The 27,398-nt window shown below is 42.1% G+C and overlaps 1 protein-coding gene across 3 annotated transcripts in view; it reads right to left on the minus strand.

Annotated features, from left to right (window-relative positions):
- Zranb3 (zinc finger RANBP2-type containing 3) overlaps positions 1-27,398 on the minus strand; it is a 155,029-nt gene that overhangs the window by 100,892 nt on the left and 26,739 nt on the right. For 2 of the 3 annotated variants that reach the window (XR_015635198.1, NM_001447237.1), the window contains 1 exon segment: positions 2,249-2,267. The exons of the other annotated variant lie outside the window; for it this stretch is intronic. Coding sequence is in view for 1 of the 2 variants with exons in the window: in NM_001447237.1 (NP_001434166.1) it covers positions 2,249-2,267 (19 nt within the window). In the remaining variant the exon portion in view is untranslated. 3 annotated transcript variants of the gene reach the window in all.

Genomic DNA, 27,398 nt, shown 5'->3' on the forward strand with positions numbered 1-27,398 from the left:
TAGGGAATGAAGGTCAAACCAGAGCCCATAGAATTAACAAGAGTGTAGTCCTGGCTGTCCTGGAACTCGTTCTGTAGACCAGGCTGGCCTCAAAACAGGAGATCTACCTGCCTCTGCCTCCCAAGTGTTGAGATTTAAGGCGTGCACCACCACTACCAGGCTTACTTCAGAACTTTTAGTTATAGTAATATTATATTTAAAAACAGTATTTCTACTCACCACTACAGACAGCATTAGTGACTCAAAGGTATGATTTTAGATATACATTTCTACACTCTTTGATTAAAAAAAAAACTATGCGTAAAGGTGGGGATTTTTCCTTAAAATATCATCAGTCAATTAGTATTATTAGTCAGGATTTAATATCATAAATCCTGTAACAACAAACAGATCGAAAAGAATTGCTCTTCAAGAAGTTGTGAAGATGTCTCAGAGGCTGAAGTGCTCTCAGTCCAAGCACAAGGCTCTGAGCTCCGCTCCACAGAAAGCACACAAACTGGGCAGACTCCTGGCAGCCTTGCCTGGAATCCCAGCACTCTGGGGCAGATAGGAATCCCCCAGGCAGGCTGACCAGTTGCTGTAGCTGTATCTATGAGCTCTAGGTGTAGAAAGAGACTCTGTGTCTATAAATAAAGTTGAGCGCAATCTAGGAGTATACCTGATTTCAAACTCTGCCTACAGGCCCATGTATGGACATATATGCCTATGCACATTCCTGGATATCGCACATGCACCAACAACACAGAGATTCGTTTTCAAAAAGCTACAGAAAAGAAAGAAGTAATTATGATGGATTAAAAGGGAGGGGTTCTTTAAAAAAAGTTGTAGACTTATTTAATGGCTCTTTTAAAACCATTATACCAGGGCTGGGATGCTGGTGAGTGGTAGAGCACTGTCGAGCATACATGAGTACTCATGTCCAATAGCCAGGACAAACACACCCATGCACGCACGCACATGTGTACACACACACACACACACAGAGAGAGAGAGAGAGAGAGACAGAGACAGAGACAGAGACAGAGAGACAGAGAGAGACAAATAGAAGGAGAGACAGAGAGGGGAGAAAGGGAGACAAAGACAGAAACACAGAGAATGAGAGAAAGAGAGAGAGAGAGCAAGGAAGAGAGGGAGAGGAAGAAGGAGAAAACAAACTCATTAAATAAGAACTTAAGCCTTGGGGCTGGAGAGAGAGCTCCGTGGTAAGAGCACATTGGCTGATCAGTCAGAGGACCCAGGATCTGTTTTCAGCACCATGTGGCAGTTCACACCTATCTGTAATTCCAGTTCCAGGGTATCCAACACCATCTTCTGGCCTCCACAGAAACCAGGCACAGATATGGTACAAGACTCATAATATATATATATATATATATTTTTTCTATGAGTGTGTGTCAGTTAACATATAGAAACTGCTATGAGATTATAAATAAGAACAAAACAAGTCACAATGGAAAAGACTTACAGGTTAAGAGTTCAAAATAAATTGTGAAAACCAGCTAATGTTCACTGAAAACATCAAGATTGTAAAAGTTAATTGGTGGTTAGGAAACTGCCCAAACATTTATCTTGCTCCATGAGAAATCTGATATATGTTCAAATCTAGGCCATCAAAGAGAAGGCTAATCTGGTGGCTTGAGTGAGAAAGTGTCCCCATAGGCTCATATCTGTGAACAACTAATTGGTGGTCCTGTTTGGAAGGAGCATTGCTAGGACCAACTCTGAGGTTTTATGGCCAAGGCTCACTTCCTGTTATCTGTTTCCTGTGTGTAGATGAAATGTTCTCTACCAACCAGCTTTCTGCCCCACCATTGAACCTGTTACTATGTCTTGCTGGGCGTGATGGACTCCATCCCTTCGAAACCGTAAGTCTAAATAACCCTTATCTCCTTTAAACTGCCTCTGGACACTTCATCACAGCAATGGAGAGTTACTAATACAGCCAAGGTTCAAAAGTATACTATGGACTTCCTTGTAAAGACCAAAGATAATGCTAACTCCTATGTTTAATGTGAACAAAACTGGTTTATTTTTTTTAAAATATATACATACACACAAATACATACATACATTTATATGTTCTGTATACAGAAGTATGTAAGAGAAAATAGGAATTACATAGTACATTTATTTTTGTTTGTTTTCCTCCACTAAATAAGTATGTGGTCACATGAAAAAGCAGAGGCAGTCAATATAGAAGACAGAAGACAGTAAACACTGGCTGTATATTTTTAGAAAAGGTACTTACTTCATCCGCCACCATACACCTGGAAAAAACAAACAAAAATAAAAACAAATTAATTTTATAATCATCAAAGCAAAACATATTCAGAGTTCTGATTAAGTAACTCACCACAATCACTTCACTTCACAAGTGCTAAGCCAGAGAGGCTGCTGCAAGTGAATGAAAACACTGGATAGTGATGATGTCATACAACTCTGCAGCTGCCAGTGACACATGTCTACGTGGGAGGGTTAGTGCTTCAGACAAGCTATTGCTCACCATGGAGGGGCTGCACAGACAGACCCTTGAGGACCAAGCATTAAAGGCATGAGACTATGAAGAATGGCTTCCACTGTCCTTCAGTGTAAGCCTGGATGTCCCTACAGAGGAGAAGAGCGCTGGACTGAAGAACAGTGAGATAGCACACGCCTTCAGTTCTAACACTCAGGAGGCTGAGGCAAGTGGACCTCTGAGGTCAAGCCAGCCTAGTCTGCATAGTGAGCTGAAGGCCAGCCTGAGCTACAATAGTGAGACCCTGCCTCAACAGATAGGTAGGTAGGTAGGCAGGCAGATGGACAGACAACAAGAGAACAAAGGTCTGCATTTTATTTCTGTTGCTATGATAACAATGAAGTATCCTGGCAAAAGTAACTTAGGGGAGAAAGGTCTAATTGGGCCTTTAGTTCTAGTAGAGCCCATCATATCATGGAAGTCAAGATGACAAGAACTCAAAACAGCCACAATTAAGCGGAAAGCAATGAAGTCGTGCATGCTTCCCACTCAGCTTCCTCTACTCTTGTGCAGTCCAGGACCCCAAACCCGGAAGCAGTGCTGCTCGCTTTCAGGCTGGGTCGCCTCACATCAGTGAAGGCAGTATGACAAAAGCCCACGCCGTCAGGTCCACGAGCCAACGTGATCTCGACTCACTGAGACTTTCAACAGGAGATTCCAGCTATATTTAGTTGACAAAGTTACACTGACCCGCAAACACATTTTGGCACAAATCTGTTATCTAGGGTTCTGTGCTGGATCTGTGTGTTATACTTTATTGTTGATTTCTATTATTTTCTAAATATTTTTTACTTCTTTTTATTTTTGAGACAGGGTTTCTCTTTGTAGTCTTAGCTGTCCTTGACTCGCTCTATAGACCAGGCTAGCCACAAACTCACAGAGAACCACCTGCCTCTGCTTCCCAAGCGTTGGGATTACATTGTGTGCCATCACACTCAGGTGGGGGACTGAGGGTGTGTGCGCATGTGTATATGAGCTGTATGTTTCCGTGCATATGGAGGTCAGGAGAAAAGGTCTCTCCAACCTCATAATTTGGGATAGGCATACTCACTGACCTGGCTAGGCCGGCTGGTCACTGAGCTCCAGGGGAGTCACCCTTCATCACCATCCCAGGGGTAGGATTACAGACATCTGGATTTGTTTTATGCACACTGGGTGTCTGAACTCTGGTCCTCATACTTGTGTGGTAAGCACTACACCAGCTGAGCATTCTCCCCAGCCCTCATCTGATTTATTCTTTCATTAAAATATATAGAAGTAGATTTGATCCAGGGAGAAGGGAGGACTGGGTTCATAAGTGGAGATCCTAAGTCGAGGAAATAAAGAGGAGGAAGAGAATAGCAAGCAGGGCAGGAGAGTCAGTGGTTGATACGAGACAGCAAACACACCAGGAGAACAAAAAATAATCTCAACAAAGGAAAGATTAAAGTTCAGTTGTTTCAGTAGAAAGTGGTTTATTACATTCTTTACAGAAAGTAGAAAAGTGAGAAGCAACATGGTATCTTACAGATTCACATGAGTATCCAAGTCAAGAGCTGTGGAGATGTTTGCCATGCAAGTCCGAGGATCAAAGTCCAAGCTCTAAAATGCACATAAAACCTGTCCTTAAGTGTAAGCCTGGCTGTTCCCTCCGATGAGAGCAGCGCTGGGTTAAAGAACAGTGTGAGCATTTCTATGCTATGCCCCTGGGCATAGTAGGGCTCGCTTATAAGCATAGAAAAAGTAGAGACAGGTGGATGTTTGGGGCTCACAGGCTAGCCAGGAAAACCAAAATGGTGAACTCTGGGTTCAGTGAGAGATCCTGTCTCAAAAAATAAGCTAGAGCATCATACAGGGAGATCAATGCCAATCAATCTCCAACCTCTACCAAGTGTACACACAGATAAGAGGACTTCTCCCAAATAAGAAAATAAAATCCTCCTGGAATTAATTAAAGATGTTACTTGAGGTGTACATTACTTATCCAGAGTCTACTGTCTCACTATCACTGCTCTAGGGAGAGAGTGAGTCTTTTCATTATGTACAGTGACCAGAAGAAAAAAATACATGCCTTATATTATTACTTCTCAAAATAATAATCCTGTTCAAAACAGGGTAAGGAATAATACTGAACAGAGAATGTTGGGTGGGGCCTGGACACTTGAGGATCTCGAGGGGCTGGGAAAAGTCTTTAAGGCCATGGAGAAATGGGGGGAGGCAATGCATAAAACTATGAGATAAATGAAGCACATTATAATTATGTACACCTCTAAAAACTTGAAAGCATGATTTTCAAACCACAAGATTAACTATTTTTTCAATGAAATACTTTATCACACACCACTAGAACAGCAAAGTTGGTGTGCGCGATACTCCAGGCCTGTGTTTGTAAGTTGGTAAGTCAGCCTGCTGCACTGCTTCTTTTTCAGAAACATAGATATCATCTGGAATTTTCCTGACATCCTTGTCTTTTAGCTGCTGCGCCTTGATGAGTAAAAGCGGTTGGACTCAAAACAAGTTCAGTATCATTTCCTCCAAGGGTTAACTCATCGTTCTGGGCTTAGGTACTGAACAAGCATGATCTGCTGATTTCAGAGATCATGAAACTTCTCCAGAATAACAATGCCCATTGGGGCTGTGTGAGAGGAGCAGCCAATGGTTTTAGAACTCATGGATTTAGGCCCACGGGTCGGCACAGTAGTGAAGTGTGTGCCTCGGAGGGACGGAGCCTCAAGGACCTTGTATCCTGAGGACTTCATGCTGCTATGGACCACTGACTGCTTGCTGTCCTTGTGGTCCTCAGAGCCATCCTCCTCTAGGAGTTGTAGGAAAACTCTAAGGGGGTTCCCGGCCCCTCAACAGGCAGTATCACTGACACCGACATCTTCTTCAAGCACTGCTCCTCAAGCAAATTAATGATTCTATCTCCAACCTTGGAAAGAACTTAGGAAATGCACACTGTTAGCAACCACCCTTAGAAAAACTTTGGAGATGCGGCTTGTTAGTAAGGTTAGGTTAAGATGTATCTGGTGGCTCTCATGTGGAGAATCTTGGGGAACAGTTTAGAAGTGCACACTGATTATTGAGCAAAGGATGTTTTTAAGGTCAGGGAACAAGAAGAATGGCAGCCCAATTAGCACTGGCTGATGCGACTCTCTTGTTAAAGCTGGGCTGGTGATCAAGGTGATGATTAATTTCTTGTACCGATTTTTGTCCTCCCCTCAGCTTCCTGATATGATTTAATAAAAAATTGTTAGTAAGTGAATGTACACCCTGAGAATTCAGAGTAGAAATGGCTGTTTTTTATACAAACGTTTAGATGACAAGTTGCTTAGTTACGAATGTAAGGGTTCTTGGGAATAATTTGTTGTTTTTCCTCTTAAGCCATAATAGATGAAACACTTGATTATATGAGGACATCGAAGAACAGGTTTTTCTGTGTATACTCTCTGTAAACATTCACTTAGAGAAAAGTAGAATATAAGCACATTGTGATTTCTGCAGTGCTTGTTAAGATTTTGCTGAGATACAGAAGCCGAAAGTGAAAAGATAAAATTGTTGGAGCTTTGCTCCATCCATCAAACATGTGTATGTATACATGCATGCATGTGCATATGTATATATTATATATGTAACATTGGTTGTAGCTCTGTTCCATCCACAAGTGTAGGTGTGTGTGTGTGTGTGTGTGTGTGTGTGTGTGTGTTCCCTTACCCTTTTTACCATTTAAGTGATTAATCACCGACTCTACTCCCCTCCTCAATGTACCTATGAGATTGAAGCTGGTCTTCCACAAATGCTCATGGGAAAGTGAAGAGACACAAAGCCAACTAGTAACGGCGCACTGCAACCCCTGATCACGTTCTATTCATGGCTGTAGGTAGTACAAAGAGCAGTCAATTCCTTCTGCTTCTCATCATTTGTCATCCCAGAGACAGACATTAATTCTTTGCAAAGAGACTGAGGTCTCCACTGATGTGGTTGGAGCCCATCAGTGTGGCAGAAGAGTGGAGAGCAGCATCAGGACTGAAGTGAGAGCACCTGCTGCTCCCTCATGAGGACCCAAGTTGGATCACAGCACCCACATCAGGCAGCTTACAAATACCTGTGACTCCCACTCCAAGGGATCCCACTCGTTCTTCCCGCCTCCATAGGCATGCACACTTACATGGTTTTTGGTTTAGAAGATTAACATATGAAAGAAACCAGCAGAAACTGGGAACCCTTCTCCACCTGGACCCCCAGTAACAAAGAATGCACTAGAAAAGGCACATTATACAAACAGAAGAAGGCATGTGCTACCTAAATGATTCGTAAAGGTTCATCCACACCACAGCACAGTACTTTTGAGCATATGCCTTTCCCTGACTCAGCAGCCCACTCCCATTCTCATGAACATCTGTGACACCTACCTTTACCATGTGTCCCTGGTGAGATTCTTTGTCCTAAGAAACAAGAACCCGGAAATCTCAATGTTTGTCCTCTAAACTCTGACCAGACGTGACTAACTTTTATAAGAAATTTGTGGTAATTTCCTGCATTGGGAGCATTTGTTTTGGTTAAGGGTCTTCTCTGCCCAGGTATTGTTACTTCTTGTCTAACTTTGTGGGAAGAAGCACTAAGAATCCTCTAAGTATCTTCTAGGTTTTATTTACTTCCTGGGCCTTGTAACTTTCCTTTATTTATTTATTTTATGAATGTGACATCTGACAGGCAGATATAAGTGTGAATATGAACAGATGATTCAATTCAAGACAATGAAATAAATAAAGTCACTGCATGTGAAGGTAACAGGGAGGCAGAAATAGATAGGATTCTCAAGTAGAATTTATAAAACCACAGGAAGAGAAGGAGCCTGGTTTTTAGCCACAACCTTAGGAAACATGCTCATTAGAAACTCAGAAAAAAAGAAATACAAAAGGAGAACAAAGATTTTGGTTCAAATTCATGTACCATACACTAAATGTGTTTGCAAGGTCAAACACCTCAAGGATGCTGCATAGAAGGAGAGAGAAAAAGGCTGCCGTGCTCGTTAACAGAAACCTTGTATGAATCATTCAAAAGTGGCTAAGGAAACAGCAGACAGTGGAAAAGGAATCAAGAGCTGTAGCTGAAAAGCTGTAGTCAGAAAGGAATTTAGGCACAGAGAAAAGATTTAAAATAGGGTAGAAGATACTTAACCAGGAAGGTCACTTGAGCCCAGGGGTTTTGGACTAGCCTGGGCAACACTGCAAGAGGCAATAAAGAAAAAAAAATTTTTTTTCGGAGCTGGGGACTGAACCCAGGGCCTTGCGCTTGCTAGGCAAGCGCTATAAAGAAAATTTTTAAAAAATTAAGAAGCAGTACAAACAGAACATTAGGAATCCTGAGTAATGAAAAGGAGTCAACACTGGGGAAGATGACTGATGAAAATTGAAATGTGATTGACAAGGGTAAGGGCAGACCCCAACAGTGACCAAAGTCTGCAGCAGCAGCAGCAGCAGCAGCAGCAGCAGCAGCAGCAGCAAGAAGATCCCAGCAGTCATCTTAGTGCCAGCAGCAGGGACAAACTGAAAAGCCCCTGATAACATGTACCTGTAAATCCTAGTACCCAGAAGGCAGACAGAGTTGCAGGCTAGACAGTTACACAGTGAGACCCAGTCTCAAACAAGACAAAACAATAACAAAGTGCACACTGCTCCTGCAGAGGGCGGGGTGGCCCTTGATTCCCAGCACTCACACGAGGCCCTTCCACAACCACTTAAAATCCCGGCTCCAGTGGATCTGACTCCCTCTTTGGCTTCTGCAAGAATGGTACCCAGTGTGCATACACACTTACACGGAAGCAAGAGGGAAAGGCACAGATGGCTGAGAATAGTGACAAAGTTCTCTTCGTTCACTTCTTGTTTGGCTGCAAAATGAAGGGGATCGAGGAGGGAGCGAGGAGATAAAGGATGAGCTCTAACCTGAGAGCCTTTCTCAGTTTGGGCAGTCTCCCCTGAATGGTCTTTACTCCTGCCACAAGCCTCGCCTGAGTCTATATAAAAACACACCTCCCCCGCAAGTCTGCCCATCCTCAGACTGACCAGTCTGCCTGACCAGGCTACTGTCTGACATGGCTCAGACACCACCCTGCCTCCAGCAGGGAAGAAGCTCACGCTCATCCACGACTAACGCATCTGGGAGGGAACTCATTCTGGCCTTGGGTTACTCACAATTCCTCATCCAGACCCATCACTTTTGCATTTACTCTCATTGGCAACCTGTTGTGCAGCTCACCCTTCAGAGTCCTGCTCTTGGTTGGTCCTGAGGACCACTGAGCGCTAAGTGCTGCACCACCTCCCACGATCGCTCAGCTCGCAGTGCTCTACTGCTGTGAAGAGACGCTAAGACTGTGGCCATTCTTATAAGATACAGCATTTGACGGGGACTTGCTTACAGTTTCAGAGGTTTAGTCCATTATCATGGCGGCACTCTAGTAGCTCAGAGTTCTCCATCAGGATCCACTGAGGCACAGGGCCCTTCCAAACCTCAAGGACAGCCCCGCCCCCAATGAGACATTTTCTCCTACAAGGCCACACCTCCTATTTATTTCCTCAAGTAGTGCCATTCTCGATGACTAAGCATCCCCAGAGGTTGGGCGGTAACCTGTAATTGTATCTAAAGACAAACAAACACTCAAACAAATGAACTAGGTTGTTTTTGGTCAGTAGGTCAGTTTTCACAACAGAAATAAAACTAGAACAGGAGGCTTATCATGTCATCCTTCTAATCTACTTGTCCTGACATGTCCTCATCCATCAACCTCAGAAGCACATGGAAGACATAATAAAGACGGGCAAGAGCTGAAACAATGTTAATGGCTCCCGCTAAGACCTTGAAAAACAAGTTAAATAGACTTTAGTGGTTTTGTTCATTTAGAGCTTTTTTTTTTTTTTTTTTTGCCCTTAATATCAGTCATGTACAGGAAAGATAAAAAGTTTCTGGCAGTTTCCAAGTAAATAAGACACAGGGTAATGCAAATAAACCTTCTCTGTGTTCTGAAAACCTAGTGATTTTTTTAAAAGAATTGCCTTTCCAATTTATTGGCTTAGAAAAATATTAAACTCAGCTCTAATGCTTGCTAACACCATGAGAATATTATGTTTCATTAGGCCACTCCATTAGCACAAAATGCCCACGTAGCTTTACCAACAGAGAACAACAGGCGCTAGCCTCGTATCCAAAGACAGCTGGAGGAGACAGTGCATCTCTCCTGTTCAGAGAATATACACAAAAATCCCCCCCGAGGGGCTGGAGAGATGGCTCAGTGGGTCCTATAGCTCCAGTATTAGGGGGTCCCACACCATGTTCTCACCTCTGCAGGCACCAGATAAACATGAGGCATACATGAGGCTGACAAAGCCCTCATACACATAGAACAGATGCATCTTTTAGAAAAAAGAACTCCCTGAATCAGTAATGTATATTAGCTTTTGCATAATCATTTACTCTTGTTTATAAAACTTGAAGTAAAAAAAAATGGTTTACTATTACTGTAACAATTTGTAGAGAATTTTTAAAGCCTAATTAGACAATGACATTTGTTTGAATATTATGGAATTAAAAGCAAAAATATATTTGCATAAAACTATTAGGCCAGTGAGATATCTCAGTGGTTAAAGGGCGCTAGCAGGCCCGACACCCTGAGTTGGAGGTCCAGGGCCCACACTGTGCAAAGAGAGAACCACCTCCATCTAGTTATCACCCTGATGAGCATGCCCCTACTTACTCCCAAAAATGTAAAAACAATTTGAAATTAAAAGTAACTCAGATATGCTTGATCAAACCTAAGTGAAATCTATAAGTAAATAAAACCAACTTACAGCATTATAACTGCTTCATTAATACAGACAAAATAACGTCAACTTTCATAGACTATACTAAGGATGAGGTGGACGGTGCTACTAGAAATCAAGAGCCTCTCAGAGCATAACATGGTCACTAAGCTTTCTGACTTTGGACATAATGTGACCAGCCTCATGGTCCTGTCACCATGTCTTCCCTTCCCTCACACTGTTGTCAAACCGTGGACCAGAACAAACCCTCTGTCCTTAGTGCTTCTGTTGGGTATTTTACCAGCAATGAGAAATGTAACATAAAGAGAATGAATGAGTTTTATATTATTTACATTGTAACAGCAAAAATTAATTTTAAAAGTAACAAGAACATGTTAAAATGAGGCTTTCAGAAAGTCAAAGACACAAACACAGGAAATCCTGAAAGTAACAGTGTAAGGGTCCAAGTTACTGAAGGAAGACCACAGACTGGATAGTACACGAAAACAGAGAACGTTTACTCTGCAGAAACAACCAGCATGCAGGGCTCGGCATACAAAATGGCGATGACCAGACTGGCTTGCAGGTCCTTTTAAGCACAGTGAGGGGAACTCAAGGGATAGACAGGTCATTTTTAATATAATTGGCTTGGTAAGCAGTAGCTACAGTGGTATATTTTTAATTGGTTGCTATTTTAATTTTACCATTTTTGGTCAAGCCGTAGAGAAATTCCAGGAACTGTCTCAGTCCTTGAGCTGGCTATCTCTCTCCGCTAGATACCAGGGCCTTTGCTGATTAATGGTCTGTGGTTTTTTTTGTTTTTTTTTTTTTCCCCAAGACTTGGCTGTTTCTTTGGGAAACTGAAGCTTAAGGCTTAACATGCTGTGTGTTCTAAAATGGAGTGAGTTAAGTCCTCTCCACACAAGGGATGCTAACAAATAAAGAGGTTGGTTCTTATTTCCTTCACCGTTTACTCACTTTAAGATGGATTACACAGGCACCTCCACACCTCGCTTATGTAAGGCTTTAAATTGTACGTGTAAGTGTGCGGCCCGGTATGGGATGCTGCATACGGGTGCAGGGGTCTACAGAGGCCAAAAGAGGGCACCAGATCCTTTGAGCCTCAGTTACGAGCTACTCAAAAAGACGGACAATGGAGTCAGGACTCAGGCTCTCTGAAAAACAGTACAGACAGTCTTAACCACTGAGCCATCTCTCCTACCCATTCAGCATGACTCAATGTCTGTGTTTGACTTGGAAATGGCTCTTAAACTTATGACCCAAACAATTGCACTAACAAAATGAACAGTAATGCTCCTGGTGGTGCTGTCCACCAAAACCAAATCAAAACCACAAAACAGTAGTACCGTAGGCTCAGCCACACTGGAGGGAGTGGGGTAAGCAAAGTTGTAGCCATTCTTCAAATAGAATCTTTAGAGCACTGAGAATCAACACTCATCAGTAGTTACACAATGTGACAGGGAAAAGCTCACAGAAATCATCAGTCAAGGGGTACAATTTTTAGGGGAAGCCAAACAAAGCAACACAATGTGACTTTGCTCACAAAACATTCTGAAATGAAAAGCAATCTAATTTTGTAGTTGGGAAAGGAGGCAACAGTGTGCGAGGAGATCTCATGATGGATTTCTTAGGTTTAGGCAAGTACATTCTGCATCCAAATCCTGGTTTATGGGCAAGTGTTCCCTTTGTGAAAAAACCGACACTTCACTTATGTCGGGGTGTGTTGTGTTCACGTGGCACACTTGAGTTAAAACTTAAGTCAGGAGAAGCTAGGCGTGGTTCCATAGACAGGGGACTCAAGCACGCCGGAGGCCGAGCCTGGAGGACAACAACCTGGAGTAAATTCAAGCAAGATCTATCGGAGAACTTGCCTCAAAAAGAAAACCAGCAAGTGGGGCTGGGGATTTAGCTCAGTGGTAGAGCGCTTGCCTAGCAAGCGCAAGGCCTGGGTTCGGTCCCCAGCTCCAAAGAAAAGAAAAAAGAAAAAAACAAACAAACAAAACAAAACAAGAAAACCAGCAAGCACGGAGACACATGCCTTTAATCACGGCACTTGGGAGGTAGAAACGTGGATCTCCTTGGGTTTGAGGTAAGCATGACCTACAGAGCAAATTCCAGGTCATCCAAGTCAACACAGAGAGACTCTGTCCTCCCGCCTGACAGGAAAGAGAAAGATCAGGAAGAGGCTTCATTTGCTAAAGAGATATTGTAAAATTAAGAATTACTTTTCTCATAAAATAACCACATATCAACCTCAGAACATTTTGTTTTTATAAAGAATATCCAATTATTGTAGAATTTACAGAGAAATTATGAGAACTTTATGTGTCAACTTGACTAGGTGAAGAGAAGCCCATACGGCGCACAAACACTATTTTCTCGGAATATTCTCATTCGTATCAGCAGATGAGTAACAAAATCCACCTGGAGTAATGTGAGTGAACAGGATCTAACCTCTGGGAAGAGGAGTACAGATAAAAAAGGGGGATTCTGAGGAGATGCTTGTCTTTCTGAGTTAACACGTCTATACTGGTTAATAGGCCTCTGGTCATGAACTGAGTTTCAATACCAGCCTCCCCGGGTCTGAAGCCTGCTGGCGTCAGTGATCAGATCTCAGCTCCCATCACCACACAAAACGTTTTTCTACATAACAATTTGTATGTATGTGTACTGGCTATGCTTCTGTAAATGAACTCATAATACAGGGACAGTACGCCCACTGATCAATGTAACTTAGACATATAACTTTGCTCTTGCTGTTAGTTTTCTTTTTAAAACAACTGCCAGGCATTGTGGTGCACCCCTTTAACCCCAGCACTTGAGAGGCAGAAGCTGGCAGGTGTCTGAGTTTGAAGCCAGCCTGGTCAACACAGTGAGTTTCAGGACAGCCAACGCATCATACTGAGACTCTGTCTCAGAAAAAAAAAAAATACAAAACACAAAACAAAAAAAATTACATTTATTTATTTTTTGTTGTTGTTGTTGTTGATTTGTGTGTACATCCACTGAGTAGAGGTCAGAGAATAGCTTGCAGGTGTTAGATTTCTTCTTCTACCTTGTGGATCCTAGGGTCTCTTCTGGCAAGTGCTTTTATCAGCTGAACAATCTCACTGGCCCTATTATTTTAGTTGTCTTGACAGCATCTCCTGTTCCTCAGGCTAGCCTTGAGCTTACTATGTAGCCTGATCTTTCTGCCTTTTCCTCCCAAGTGATAGGATTACAGATGTATAAATATCACCCATTGAGAACTGTGGTTGAATATGCTTGGCTGGGGGCGTGGCACTACTAGGAGTAGGTGTGGCCTCATTGGAGGAAGGGTGTTTTGTGGGCGTGGGCTTTGAGACCCTCTTCCTAGCTGCCTGGAGCCAGTCTTCTCCCGTGTGCCTTTGGAACCAGATGTATACTTGGCTGGATGTGACACTCTTCCCACCATGATAATGGACTGAACCTCAGAACCTGTAAGCCAGCCTCAATTAAATGTTGTCCTTATAAGAGTAGTCTTGGATGGGGTTGGGGATTTAGCTCAGTGGTAGAGCGCTTGCCTAGGAAGCACAAGGCCCTGGGTTCGGTCCCCAGCTCCGAAAAAAAGAACCAAAAAAAAAAAAAAAAAAAAAAAAGAGTTGTCTTGGTCATGGTGTCTGTTCACAGCAGTAAAACCCTAAATAAGACAATAACTATATCTTTTTTTTGTTTGTTTGTTTAAAAAAAAAATCTTACTCGGGGGTAAGAGTATTTCCTGTTCTTGTGCAAGACCTGGGTTTGGTTCCCAGCCCTCACATGATAGCTCCCAACGATTTGAACTCTAGTTCTAAAGGATCCAGTGCCCTTTCTTGGCCTTAAGAGGTACTGCACATATACAGCACACACACATACATGCAGACAACATACTTACACACATAAACCATTTTTTTTTTATGGAGACGGACATTGAACCCTCACTGAAGTATCCAAGGACTCCTTTCTATCCCCTAAAAACATATCATGGAGACGAGACACATCTACCATCCTCACTGTCCTCACTGCCATCCCCACTTCCACTACTGAAGTCAATAGTGATAACCTCAAATGTGTGTGTGTCACTCATTAGCTATAGGTGCCAGCTACTGACTCCTGTAGATAAAGCCAAACTTGCATCCCTTCTTACATTCTTACTAGAGACCATTTATGCTGGGGCATAAGCAGTTGTTAATGAAGAACTCTTCAAAACAGGAGATGGGTTTTTGAAAGTTGCTCTGGTGGTTCATGTGCAGCCAAGGTGGATTGAGGCTGAGTCAGGGAAGAGCGTGCTGCATTCGGTCAGCATTCCTATTACTAAGACGAAGAGAAGTGCATGATTATTTTGTACTTTGTATTAAAAATGATTGAGTTCCTGTCTTAGTTTCTTGCTATGAAGACAAATGATATTACTGAAGAAAAATGCTGAAAGTTTTGTTCTTGTTCCAAGGGCTATTAACATGTAAACATGGCTAAAATGTTCAGTACAGAAAATCTATTTCTGTCCAACTAGTAAATATAATAAGTTTGCCATAGAATTTTTATGGTCTGCAAGACGGATCAGAGGGGAAAAGCACTTGCTGCCAAGCCTGATGATCTAAGTGCAACCCCCAGGACTCTCTCAAGTTGTTGTCTGACCTCCACATGTATGGTGAGTGCGTGCGCACACTTATGCCTTCTTCTAGCCTCCAGGTACATGTGGAATATGCTCATACTCACGCAGATACACTAACACAAATAAATTAATCAATCAATTTAATTAGAGCTAAGTATGGGAGTGAGTGCCTTTAATCCCAACACTCAGGAGACCGAGTCGAGTTGAATCTCTGTGAGATTGAGGCCAGCCTGGTCTACAATGAGCTCCAGGCCAGCCAGGGCAGAATAGAAACATCTTGAATAGATAAATAAAATCAATAGTAAAAATAAAATAAAAAAACCTTGAGTACCATATCTAAGAACTCATTTCTTATTGTTAAGTAACAAATAGTTACACTTGCATATTCTTTTTTACGTTTTAGTTCTGATGTGTAAGTCTTTAATGTGCTTTGTGCTTTATCTGTGATTTGTATGAGCAAGGGTTCTGTTGCAGTAAAAATAAAAATGGACCGGTGACTATGGGAACCTGCGATGTCCTACTCCATGAGGATACGAGGGAGCCATGCACTCAGGCTGTCTCTTTGCCCATCTGGAAATTTGCTCACATCCTCTGTAGTCCAGTAAAATCAGAGTTTGAGAAACTTGTAATTTATCAATCAGATTTATATGTTAAATTCTCAATCTACAATACATCTACACAAAAACCACCTAGACAAATTAAATTGACCGAGTTCACCTTGATCTGGATCATCTTGCTCTGTCATCTCCATCTGGATTCTCTTGCTTCTTCTCCTCCTCTCCCCTTCCTAGACTGTTTCCCCGCCTCCCCTTCCTTCTCATCCAATGATAGGCTTCACCCTATCCTGGACCCGCCTTGCTGAATAATGACATCATCCTACAGGGTTTAACTCCTTTAATTTCTCACAAGAGGTTAACAGTCACAGCATTGTTTAAAAGATCAGTCCTGGGTTGGGGGTTTAGCTCAGCGGTAGAGCACTTGCCTAGCAAGCGCAAGGCCCTGGGTTCAGTCCCCAGCTCCAAAAAAAAAAAAAAAAAAAAGATCAGTCCTACCCCCCTGAACTCTTCTGGAAAACATATCAAAACAAGCTGATAACATGTACATAAATTTTTTTCTGGACTCTCAAAATACAGGCGCTAGTTCAATCATGTTTCTCCTTGTGCCAGCATGGGATCTTGTCGGTCATTAGTGTAATTTCGTGCTATTTTTGAAATCGGGAAGCATGAATTTCTGATTGTCAAAGTTATTTCAGCTCCTTCTGAGTACTGTTTTCATTTCCATACAATGTTTGGTATCTGCTTGTAAGTTCTGGGGGCAGCATGCAGAAGTGTGACAAGGTATAGGATATATCACTTATTTTATGAGTTTATATGTTTTGCCTGTGTGTATGTTTGTATGCCTCTTGCCCAAAGAGGCTAGCAGAGGGCATGAGATCCTGTGGGACTGAAATTAATGGATGATTGTGAGCTACTGTGTAGGTGGTGGGAACTAAACCCAGGCCTTCAACAAGAGCAACAAGGATTCTTCAATGCTCAGTTGTCTCTCCAGCCCCTGGGTCTATACTACTTATCGGTTTTAGGCATCTTGGATTTAAGGGTATATATCAGAGAGGCAAATGAGACATTACCCTATCTAGGTGACAAGCCCTCATGTTCATCCTAAATCGCGTTCGTTACATAGGCATAAGTACTGAAGGGTAGTGAACCGCTGATGGAAGAAGGAAGTGGAACTCACGTCGTCACATTCATCACACACATCACATGCCAGCATCCGAGGGACGCTGAACTACTCATCGCAGAAGGAAGTAATATTGAGGAAATAAACATCATTTAGAATCAAATTTTATAATGAAATATTTAGAAGTCTAATCTTTTAACATTAAAACAAAATCATTTCATGTGAAATTAGTACATCAGGAATGTTCTATTTTTAAATTGAGATATAGTTAATTTAGGCCGATTTTATTATTATTACTATTGAGATAAGGTCTGTCTTCTGGGTGGTCCTGGGCTGGCCTAGACCTCTTTTTGTAGACCATGCTGGTGTTGAACTCTCAAGAGTTATATATCTCAAGATATATACCCTTAAATCCAAGATGCCACCAGTCTCTGCCTTCCCACTGCTGGAATTAAATAAGGACGCCACCACGTACTTAGCTAATACTACTTAGTGGTTCAACAGTTTGCATCCTAAATGTTTCCCTAAAAGTCCATGAGCTAAAGGCTTGTTCCCAGGAGACTTTTTTTTTTATTTTGATATGAAAGTTAGTCAATTGTGCAGAAGAGAGAATTGGGGCAAAGCCCTGGGGTTATGGGTACTCCAGCCATTCTTTTTCTGTTTGTTGTCTATGTGGGAATTAGTTTTGTTCTGCTATGGATTTCCACCAGCAAAACATGAACTAATATATCTAAAACTGTGAGCCAAAATAAACCTTTTCCCTTTAAAAGTTGTTTATTATGTTAAGCATTTTAGGTGACAGAAAACAAATGAACAAGTGTATGAACACACGTACACACACATATAAAACAATACTCTGGAAATATTACTTTGAGGTTGATCAAATAACAACAATTTTTTCAAAGGGGAAAATAAAACTTTGCTCAAAATATACTACTCAAGGACAAGAAATTAATTAATATTCAAGAAAAAACTAGATGGGATAGGCAAGAATGTTCAATGGTAAAGGGGTTTACTGGAAGGCTAACTATCAGACTATGATCTCAGACTCACATAGCAGGAGGGAATCAACTTTCATAAATTGTCCTTTGATATTTATTCGTTAAGGAACATGTACACAGGAATGCTTTAAAAACACACATAATTTTTTAAAAGCTAGAACACAGATCTCTGAACTCCCCAGTGTAATAGACAATGTAGTTTGAAGAATAATGTAGCCTAGGCTAGCAACTAATTAGCCAAGGATGATGTCCAACTTATGATGATCTTACTTCTACCTCCTGAATGACAGCACTCAGTCACGACCACCACACGCAGTGCGTGCACTGCTGGGGATCAAAGTGAGAGCAGTATGCATGCAAGGAAAGCGTTCCTCCCACTGAGCTACACAACCAGGCCAGACACTTCCTTCACTTTGCTCTCGAGTGATGGTAAAATGAAATGTAAGCATTCCAGCCTTCCTTTTCTATAGTGAACTACTCCCAGGTGTTTGCAGTTTAGAAAGGCCCAGCATCACAAAGATGGCATCAGAAGTTAGATAAAATTCCTAATTGTTCCCTCTGAGCTACTCCTCCTGCCTTATTCTCTTCTCAGTTAAAACTTACACTTAAAGTGCATTGGGATATAGTACCATCCTAGTAGCAGTAAATTAATTTCTTTATCTAGCTTTGATATATACTTCCAGGAAGCTTAAATTATCCAGTAAAAGCTATGGTTCAAATTAGAGGAATAAGGAAAAACCAACCACACTCTGGCCAGAGAAGGAAGACTGTTACATTGTAATCTCCTTGTATCATTAATACTCTATTATTATTCTGTCAAAGGATGATACAGAGAGAAGGATCTGTGGTCCTGTGTGCCACTGGAGAATCGTGCTCGCTTCTTTGATTAGGAGAAAACTCCGTTCGGTCACACTGCTTGTCATTTATGCTCTGAAAAGGGAAGGTCTACATGAAGAGAAGTTTGAACGAAAGCGAAGGATTCTCCTTCTTCCTTCACTCGCTGTGCCTGTAAATTCTCCTTCAAAAGGAACCTTGTGACCAGGCACTCAATGTAGGGGTGTGACTGCTCACAAGACTTAGGGAGTACTAACCGTAAAAACAACTTAGAGAGATCATGTTGGTTTGGTTTACTAATTTGACAGTAGATGTAAGAATTAAAAAAAAAAAAAAGGAATGCCAAGGGACATATCGTGTGATGATGTGTCTCAAAGCTTCATCTATACCCTGGCTTTCAAGATCCCTTTTCTCCACCTCCCTCCCTCCTGAGGACCAAGTGACAGAATCGGCCTTCCTCACTAAAGGAAGTCATCCTCAGGAGAAAGGTGGGTGTGTAAGAGGGAGAAGGTGATGAATGGGGAGGTCAGGCGACATGAAAACTTCAGGGTCTCTTCCTGACTTGACTCAGAATTCCTACGTCACACTGTTTTACACACCCAGACACACGCGCGTGCACACACACGTGCACACACATACAAGGTTGATACTCCAGTGATAATTTTAACTTCTTCTGTATATAGGGTATTGACTTTAAATAAGTTATACCTCTTGCCCAAATCAGAATTTCAGAAAAATATTCAATTTAGTATTGTATTTTTGTAAAATTATTTTATGATGTAATTAATCTAATACAATAGGGTAGTCAATAGACATTTATGACTTATTTAAAGTCCAAATTAGTTGAAATAAAAAATTTAGCCCCTTGGCCATGCTCTGTAAGCACAGTAGCCATTAAGCGCCACATTAGACACCAGAACAAGTCTTTCACTTGTCATAAGTCAGAGGAGGACTGAAAATGTTCACGGAGGCTGACATTCGTGAAAGATTTCTCCATGGTGCTCCATCCTCCCTGTGTAACTCACACATATACTAGTGTGTTACATTATACATAAGTAACAATGACTGGTAGACAACAGTTAGACCTTTACCAACATAAGTAAATGATAAACAGCTACAGATAGGTTTGGCAGTAAGTTCGTGAGTCAATATCGTTGTGATAATCAACCATTTAGGAGTAAAAAAGGTAAGTCTAAGGCTGGAGAGATGGCTCAGTGGTTAAGAATACCGGATGCTCTCCCAGAGGCCCTCAATTCACTTCCCAGTAGTCACAGGGCAGCTCACAACTGTCCTGTGACTCCAGTTCCAGAGAATATGGCACTATCTCACAGACATGCAGGCAGAACACAGTCATGCAGAACACAGGCATGCAGGCAGAACACAGGCATGCAGAACACAGGCATGCAGGCAGAACACAGGCATGCAGAACACAGGCATGCAGGCAGAACACAGGCATGCAGGCAGAACACAGGCATGCAGAACACAGGCATGCAGGCAGAACACCGATGCTGGGTTTGTTTGTTTGTTTGTTTTGTTTTAAAAAAAGAGTCTAAAACCATAAGCTTAAAATGGGAAACACTGAGAAATAGTAGGTTGCCCAGTGCTGGGCAATTATGAATTAGTTTTAAGTCATAAAACCATTTAAACAGGGGCTGAAAAGATGGCTTAGCGGTTAAGAGCCCTGGGTGCTCTTCAAGAGGACCCAGGTTCAATTCCCAGCACCTACAGGGCAGCTCACAGCTGTCTGTCAGTCCATTTCCATGGAGTATGACACCCCCATGTGGATAGAACATGCAGGCAGAACATGAATTATGTAAATAAAGTCATAAAAAAGTAAAAAGAAATAGAAAAGACAACCATTCAAATATAGCTTCTGTTACTTTTTGGTTGAGAAACCATAAATTCACTGCATCTAGATCTGTCACTCAAAAACCCTACAGATCGGGGTTGGGGATTTAGCTCAGTAGAAGGCCCTGGGTTCGGTCCCCAGCTCCAAAAAAAAAAAAGAAAAAAAAAAAAACAAAACCCTACAGATCAGTGCATAACTCAAAAGACTTAGCAGGATTAAAGCTTTTTTAACATATACATCATTTAGCAGGTTCTCTAGATTAAGTGAAAATTCAGTAAACATCCCTATCCTGGAAGAGCTTAAATTCCAACAGAACCATTTCTGAACTCTAGGGGAAGAGGATAGACTGGCGCTGGTTTTAATGAGCATCCAATAGGCCTGGTGGGGGCAGCAGCGCACCCCGTGGCACACGTGGGAGGAAGAGGCAGGCAGATCTCTGTGACTTTGTGGCCAGCCTGGTCTACAGAGCGAGTTCCAGAACAGCTACACAGAGAAAAAAAACAAAAAACAAAAACAAACCAATTCAACAGGAATGGCATGTTAATATTATAGACAATCCAGTGACACTTACAGTGGAATAACACTTCAGATATATTTACATCTCTATCACATATATACATCCATCTATTTAACTATCATCTCTTATATCTGTGTACCAATCCCATCATTTATCAATCATGTTATATCTATAACCTAACACCTACCTTCCAATTTATCATCTAACATGTGTGTGTGTGTGTGTGCGCGTTTTAGTACTGCCAACTGAATCCAGCCCCCCAAACACTGACATGCACGCTCATGCACACACACACACACACACACACACACACACACACACACACACACGTTTAGCAATCACTCTAAGACTAAGCTATCTCCTGAACCCTGGGAAAAGTCTTTATAGCGACCATTCATGATTTCATTTATAGAAAGGATGGGTTTCTGAGTTCAAGGCCAGCCTAGTCTATAAAGTGTGTTCCAGGACAAACAGAGCCACACAATGATAATAAGCTGTTTCTAGATCTGAAAATTAGGTCTTTAAAAGGTTTTCATTTAAACATTCTTAGGGATATCAAGATGGCTATTCTAGTTTGCTTTTTTGCCGTGATAAACACTAAGGTCAAAATAAATTTGGGGTGGAAAGGGTTTATTTCATTTTTTTCCTCCATCTTTATTAAATTGAGTATTTCTTATTTACATTTTTTAAAAGATTTATTTATTTTATTTATATGAGTACACTGTAGCTGTCTTCAGACACACCAGAAGAGAGCATTGGATAGCATTACAGATGGTTGCGAGCCACCATGTGGTTGCTGGGAGTTGAACTCAGGACCTCTGGAAGAGCAGTCAGTGCTTTTAACTGCTGAGCCATCTCTCCAGCCCCTCTTATTTACATTTTAATTGTTATTACCTTTCCCAGTTTCCAGGCCAACATCCCCCTAACCCCTCCCCCTTCCCTTCTATATGGGTGTTCCCCTCCCCATTCTCCCCCCATTACCGCCCTCCCCCCAACAACCCCGTTTATTTCATCTTATTCTAGGGTACAGTCCATAACTATGGGAAGTCAGGGAAGGAACTTGGAAGCAAGAACCGAAGCATAGGCTCACTGGCTTGTTCTTCATGGCTTATTCAACTCAGTACCAGCTGCTGAGGGGCACTGACACTCACTGTGGGCTGGGCCCTCCCACACCAATTATTAGTCAAGAAGATGTCTCATAGACTCGCACACAGGGCAACTGATGGAAACGTTTTCTCAATTGAGGTTCCCTCTTCTCAGCTTGTGCCAAGTTGGCAAACAAAAACCCGACCAGCAAAATGGCTCAGTGGGTAAAGACGTCTGTCGCCAAGCCCAGTATCCCAAGTTTGATTTCCTGAATCCACACAGTGGAGGAAGAGAAGTCATTCTTCCAAGTTCTCTGTTCCACACACGCCTTGGCACATGTGTGCCCTCCCTCGAATAGGTGAAATAAAAGTCACGGTTTGGATGATCTCATCCCAGAAAGAAATTCCCAAGTGAAGAACATGTAAATTTAAAAGGAATCTCTGTTATAACTTTAAAAATTATTTTCACTATTATTTGTGTATGATACACGTATATGAGAGCAGGAGTCAGGTATACCACAGTGCTCGTGTGGAGGCCACAGAACAGCTTCATAGATTCTCTCTTTTACCACGTTGGTCCCGGGGACTAGACTCAAGTTCATCAGGCTGGTGAAGCACTTTTACGTGTAGAGCTATCTTGTCAGAGATAATTAAGACGCTAGTAAGGAAGGAGGCATATACTGTGAGAATAAGCATCCTATTGCTTCGAGGAATAACTGAAATGAAATACAACTTGAGTTGGGAGTGTTATGCAAGAGATATTTTACAAATGCAGTTGACCGTCTACTTAGATATCTGAGGAGAAAGAAACGAATAAGCATTATCATAGGTAAAAATGTTGTAGATGTGCATCTGGCACGACAGCATCCCTAAATACGTAAGCCAAGGCTCTGCAAAAGCAGTTTCAAACCATGACTAAAACGAGAGGCAATGGAGTGTGTGTGAGAGAACAGGGAACTGCAAGTTAAGAGCAAGTAGTTTAGAGTGGGGATGGCTAGTGGGCTAGTGGGTAAAGTGCTTGCCCCACAAGCACGAAGACCTGAGTGTGATGCCTCAGAACCCATGAAACAAAACACAACAGGTATAGATGCGCATGCCAATGATCTTAGCACGAAGGAGGTAGAGCCAAGAGGATCACTGGATTTCAGTCAGTCTAGCCAAACTGGCAAGCTTCACGTTCAGTGAGAGACCCCGGCTCAAAGAGTCTGAAGGAGAGCCATGGAGGAAGACGCCCTGCATCAACTGCTGTTCTCCACATGTGCATGTGCACACATGCATGACTATGTACGGTGGTGGTCTGAAAGGGGCCACCATAGCACTATAGTCAGTGGCACGAGGAGGTGTGGCCTTGATGGAGAAGCTATGGACTTGTTGGAGAAAGTGTGTCACTGTGGGTGGGGGTAGCTGGTCTTTACTACTTTGTGGGTTCTTTTGCCCAACCTTTATCCCCTACACTTCATCCCTTATCACTAGATAGGAAAGAAAGGAGGATAGAGGGAGAGGGGGAGAGAGGGAAAGAGAGAGACGGGGGGGGGGGGGGATAGGGAGGGAGGGAGGGAGAGAGAGAGATCTAATTTCTTTCCTTTTGTTTCTTCTTTGACCCCTGCTACTAACACCCTGAATGAACAACAACCACTGACCCCGCCTATTGGAGCCCTAGCATTTATCTATCCCCTGAAAAGCTCCCAGAATTCCAAATGTCACACAGTCTGCAGCGGTCAAAACTATGCCTCTGCTAGAGCACAAGGCAAATCATAGCTGCCATGGACAGTCGGAAGCAGCCCCATATCCTACACCTGGCATTAAAATGAAACCAATTTCTTATATTTCTGTGTTTTTAAAGAAACCAAAATTCCAGAATTCTCACCACAGGTAGGATTTGAGGTTTCAGATGCTCGAGCCAGGCCCAGTGTCACACTCTCTTCCTGCTGTCTGCTGATCCAGATATAGAACTTTGCTCCAGCACCGTGCTTCCCACTGTGATGACAATGGACTAAACCTCCAAACTGTAAGCCAGCCCCAATTAAATGCTTCCCTTTGTAAGAGCTGCCGTGGTCATGGTGTCTCTTCACAGCAATGAAACCCTAACTCAGACATGAACATGCATGCACAACTATGCATACAAAGACAAACATAAAGTAATACAATGTTTTTTAATGAAAAGAACTTGCAGTTGTACCGAAAGATATGTTTGGGAATTGAGAGCTAACTACAGGCATCAATTTTCTCTTTGATTAAACAGTCCCTAACAGTATGTAAACTTTTGGAATTCCAAAAGTCGTTTCAATCTTGTTATTTGAAAACGACTGAAAATACAGTACTTAGAACCCATTTATATTCTTTTTACGTGTAATATCATTATGATTTATCTGGGTGTCAGGACTTCATTTTCCTTGAACACGGCCTGTGGCTTTGTGTCCTGGCATAATCCTTCTTCTGTAGTTGCTTGTATTTGCTTCACTTTTCCCAGCTGTAGGCCTTGGCACACCGGCTCCATTACCTACTTCCATGGAAACACTCGGCAGAGCATAGTTCCCTTCTGTATACTAGGCAGCCACAGCTTTTTCCACGAGAACTCGCAGAAAGCGGCCCTCCACCCATGTGAAGGTTCCCGGATGAATTTCGAGAGCATTTTCAGCAAGTGTGATGCTTACACAGGTATAGTAGACTCCCTCATCTTCAGGGATGCATTCCAGGAACCCCAGTGGGTGCACGAGACCTTGTACGATGCCAAATACTAGGTAAACAATATGTCTCCTATGCACAAACACTACAATTAAGCTTTATTTACATGTGAGGCGCAGTAAGACATCAACAGCTAATAGAAAAGCTGAGCAATTAGAGCAATGTAAGAGTGAAAGCTACATAAATGTGTTCTCTCACACTCTCCCAAAAGGAATTACTGCAACACAAGAACTATAATTCTGCGACAATGGATCTGATAACCAATATGGCTATCAAGTGGCTAACAGGTGGGAGTGTATGCAGTAGACATATTGGGAAAAAAAAATCAATCACATCCTAGATGGGTTAGGGTAGCATGTTGCAAAATGTCCCTGTATTACTTCAGAATGCCACGTAATTTAATACCTTTGAATTAGCTCTGTATATACACCGCACTCATTCCTTCCATTTACGAAGGAGTATTCCCCCAGGCACAGTCTAACTCAGTACTCCAGACGCTTCTTACGTTCTCATTAGAATGTAACAGTTCAATATTGATGATCTCTTCTTTGACCTGTTTCTTCTTCTGTTTGTGAATAACTTTTATTAGCATTCACACACACTAAGCTTTGCCATTGTAAAAATAAACAGAAATTTTTTTCTGGTCCTTGCTTTGCCTTTCCAGCATCCAGCTGCTTTCCTCTAGTTCTCCTGAGCAAGCTTCCAGTCTCACTTGATGCTTTTCTCTGTCCCAGTTCTCGGACCCACAAGCTGTGATGACTTCTTTAAGCTCACACTCTGTAAGCAAATGGATGTGGCCTCCAGCACTGCTGCTGGTAAGCATATCTAAATCGGCTTACCTCTGTGCCTTAGTTTCCTAGCACATCAAGAGGGGCTACCAACTTGACAGACTACATGCTAATCAACAAACCTTGTGCCTAATTTACATCTTAAACATGTACAGTAAGGGGTTGGGGATTTAGCTCAGTGGTAGAGCACTTGCCTAGCAAGCGCAAGGTCCTGGGTTCAGTCCCCAGGTCCGAAAAAAAGAAAAGAAAAAAAAAATGTACAGTAATAGCAGTCTCATTACTTAGGAGGCTGAGGCCGTAGGATTTCAAGTTCAAGAGCAGTTGGGCTACTTAGGACATTGAAGGGTGGCTTATGCAACCCTGTATTAGGCACGCGTACACACACACACACACACACACACACACACACACACACACACAGAGTAAATACATATATAATTGTGAAAAAAGCTATTCTATAAAAATAAGAGAGAAAAACCTTCTAAAATAACACCTATACTCCCATTTAACAAATCTCTCTACATGCTGTGTTCCTTTTGCCTAAAAGGATCTCATCAAAGTTCCCTTTCTATATCTCACCTTATTCAATTAGTAAATGCATATTCAACTGTAAAAATCCAGTTTGGATTAGTCCTCTGAGAATCAGTTCCAGACCACTTATGTTTCTGGTTTCCAGATGCAGTCAGGGCCCTGTATGCTGTCAACACACTTCCACTGTGGCATCTATTACATTACAGCACAGATTCTATGTATGTTCTACTAGTGGGCAATGTACTTCTTGACCACAAGGCACTGTTATTCAGTTCTGCTTCCCAAGAGCCTAACTATGCCCAAAACATCAGGGAACCATACACTTATTTGAAGTCATCCCAAAAAGTAAGAAGATACTTCAACCTTAATTTGAAAAAAAAAAAATCAATCCTCCCAAATCAAAAATCAATATCTCTCTCTCTGTCTGTCTGTCTGTCTGTCTCTCTCTCTCTCTCTCTCTCTCTCCCCTCCCCCCCCCCACACACAACCATATACACAAATAATTTAACATCTTTGAAACAAGCATCACTAATGATGTTTTGCTGCCCACACTGAAATCCCAGGTTCGTCATAAGCAAAAGCTTCCCACATAGTGTGACGTGGCTTGTGGGCCTCTTAGGACGGCCAATGGGTGTGATGTTACTATTAATCTTTTAGACTGTTGGTGAAGTTTGTGTCTCTAGGATGCAAACGATTCCATCTCAAGTTAAAGACGAACGTGAGAATCTAAGACCTGTCACTGGGTCCTTGGAACAGGCATCCAAGGAGCTGTATTTCTCCAGCAGTAGGGTCAACAGTCCCATGCACAAGTGGACCTGTACCCCTTAGATCCCCTTAAGATTAGGAAGGAAGAAGTCCTTGAGGGGATACTCTATAGGGTCCTAGCAGCGGCTCTGTGGCAGTAAGTACAACGTGAGGATGAACAAAACAACCAGGCTTCACACTCCAGGCAACTCGACCTTTGGGTAGAGAACTAAGGAGCCACGGGCAAACTGGTTTAGACCAGTGACTGCCAAGATGGCTATGAGTGTGACTGCCTCATTAAGCCCTCTCTGTAATATGTTAGTTTTGAGGCCTATGTAAAAGAGGCATGAACAATAAAAGTCCCCTTCTTACCAAGAAAATCATCAATATTCAAAATCTTTCCTGAAAGGGTATGAATATTCAAACTCTTCTCCCCAAAATGAAATGTATGTCTTTGCTTCTAGCTACTTGGCCAAGTACACTTCCGCCTACAGTCGCTCTGCCTCTCTGATGTAACCTGGTGTGCTTCCTTCCGTTCTGTAACAACCATTCACGTTACTTTGGCTTGAGAATAACAACACCAACCTATAACCAGATCAACCAACCACAAGAACAGCAAAAGAAACCTGAGCACCAGGGAGCTCTCCACAAAAATAAAGCCTTTTGTGATATCCACCTTTCATTTTTGGGCAACAGAAGAAATACTGTTAAGATTATTTGAGGCTACCATGCAGAAGTGTGCCTTTATTAAAATTAAATTATCAAAA

The sequence above is a fragment of the Rattus norvegicus genome, chromosome 13 (assembly GCF_021556685.1).
Source record: "Rattus norvegicus strain SHRSP/BbbUtx chromosome 13, alternate assembly SHRSP_T2T, whole genome shotgun sequence".
Lineage (NCBI taxonomy): Eukaryota > Metazoa > Chordata > Mammalia > Rodentia > Muridae > Rattus > Rattus norvegicus.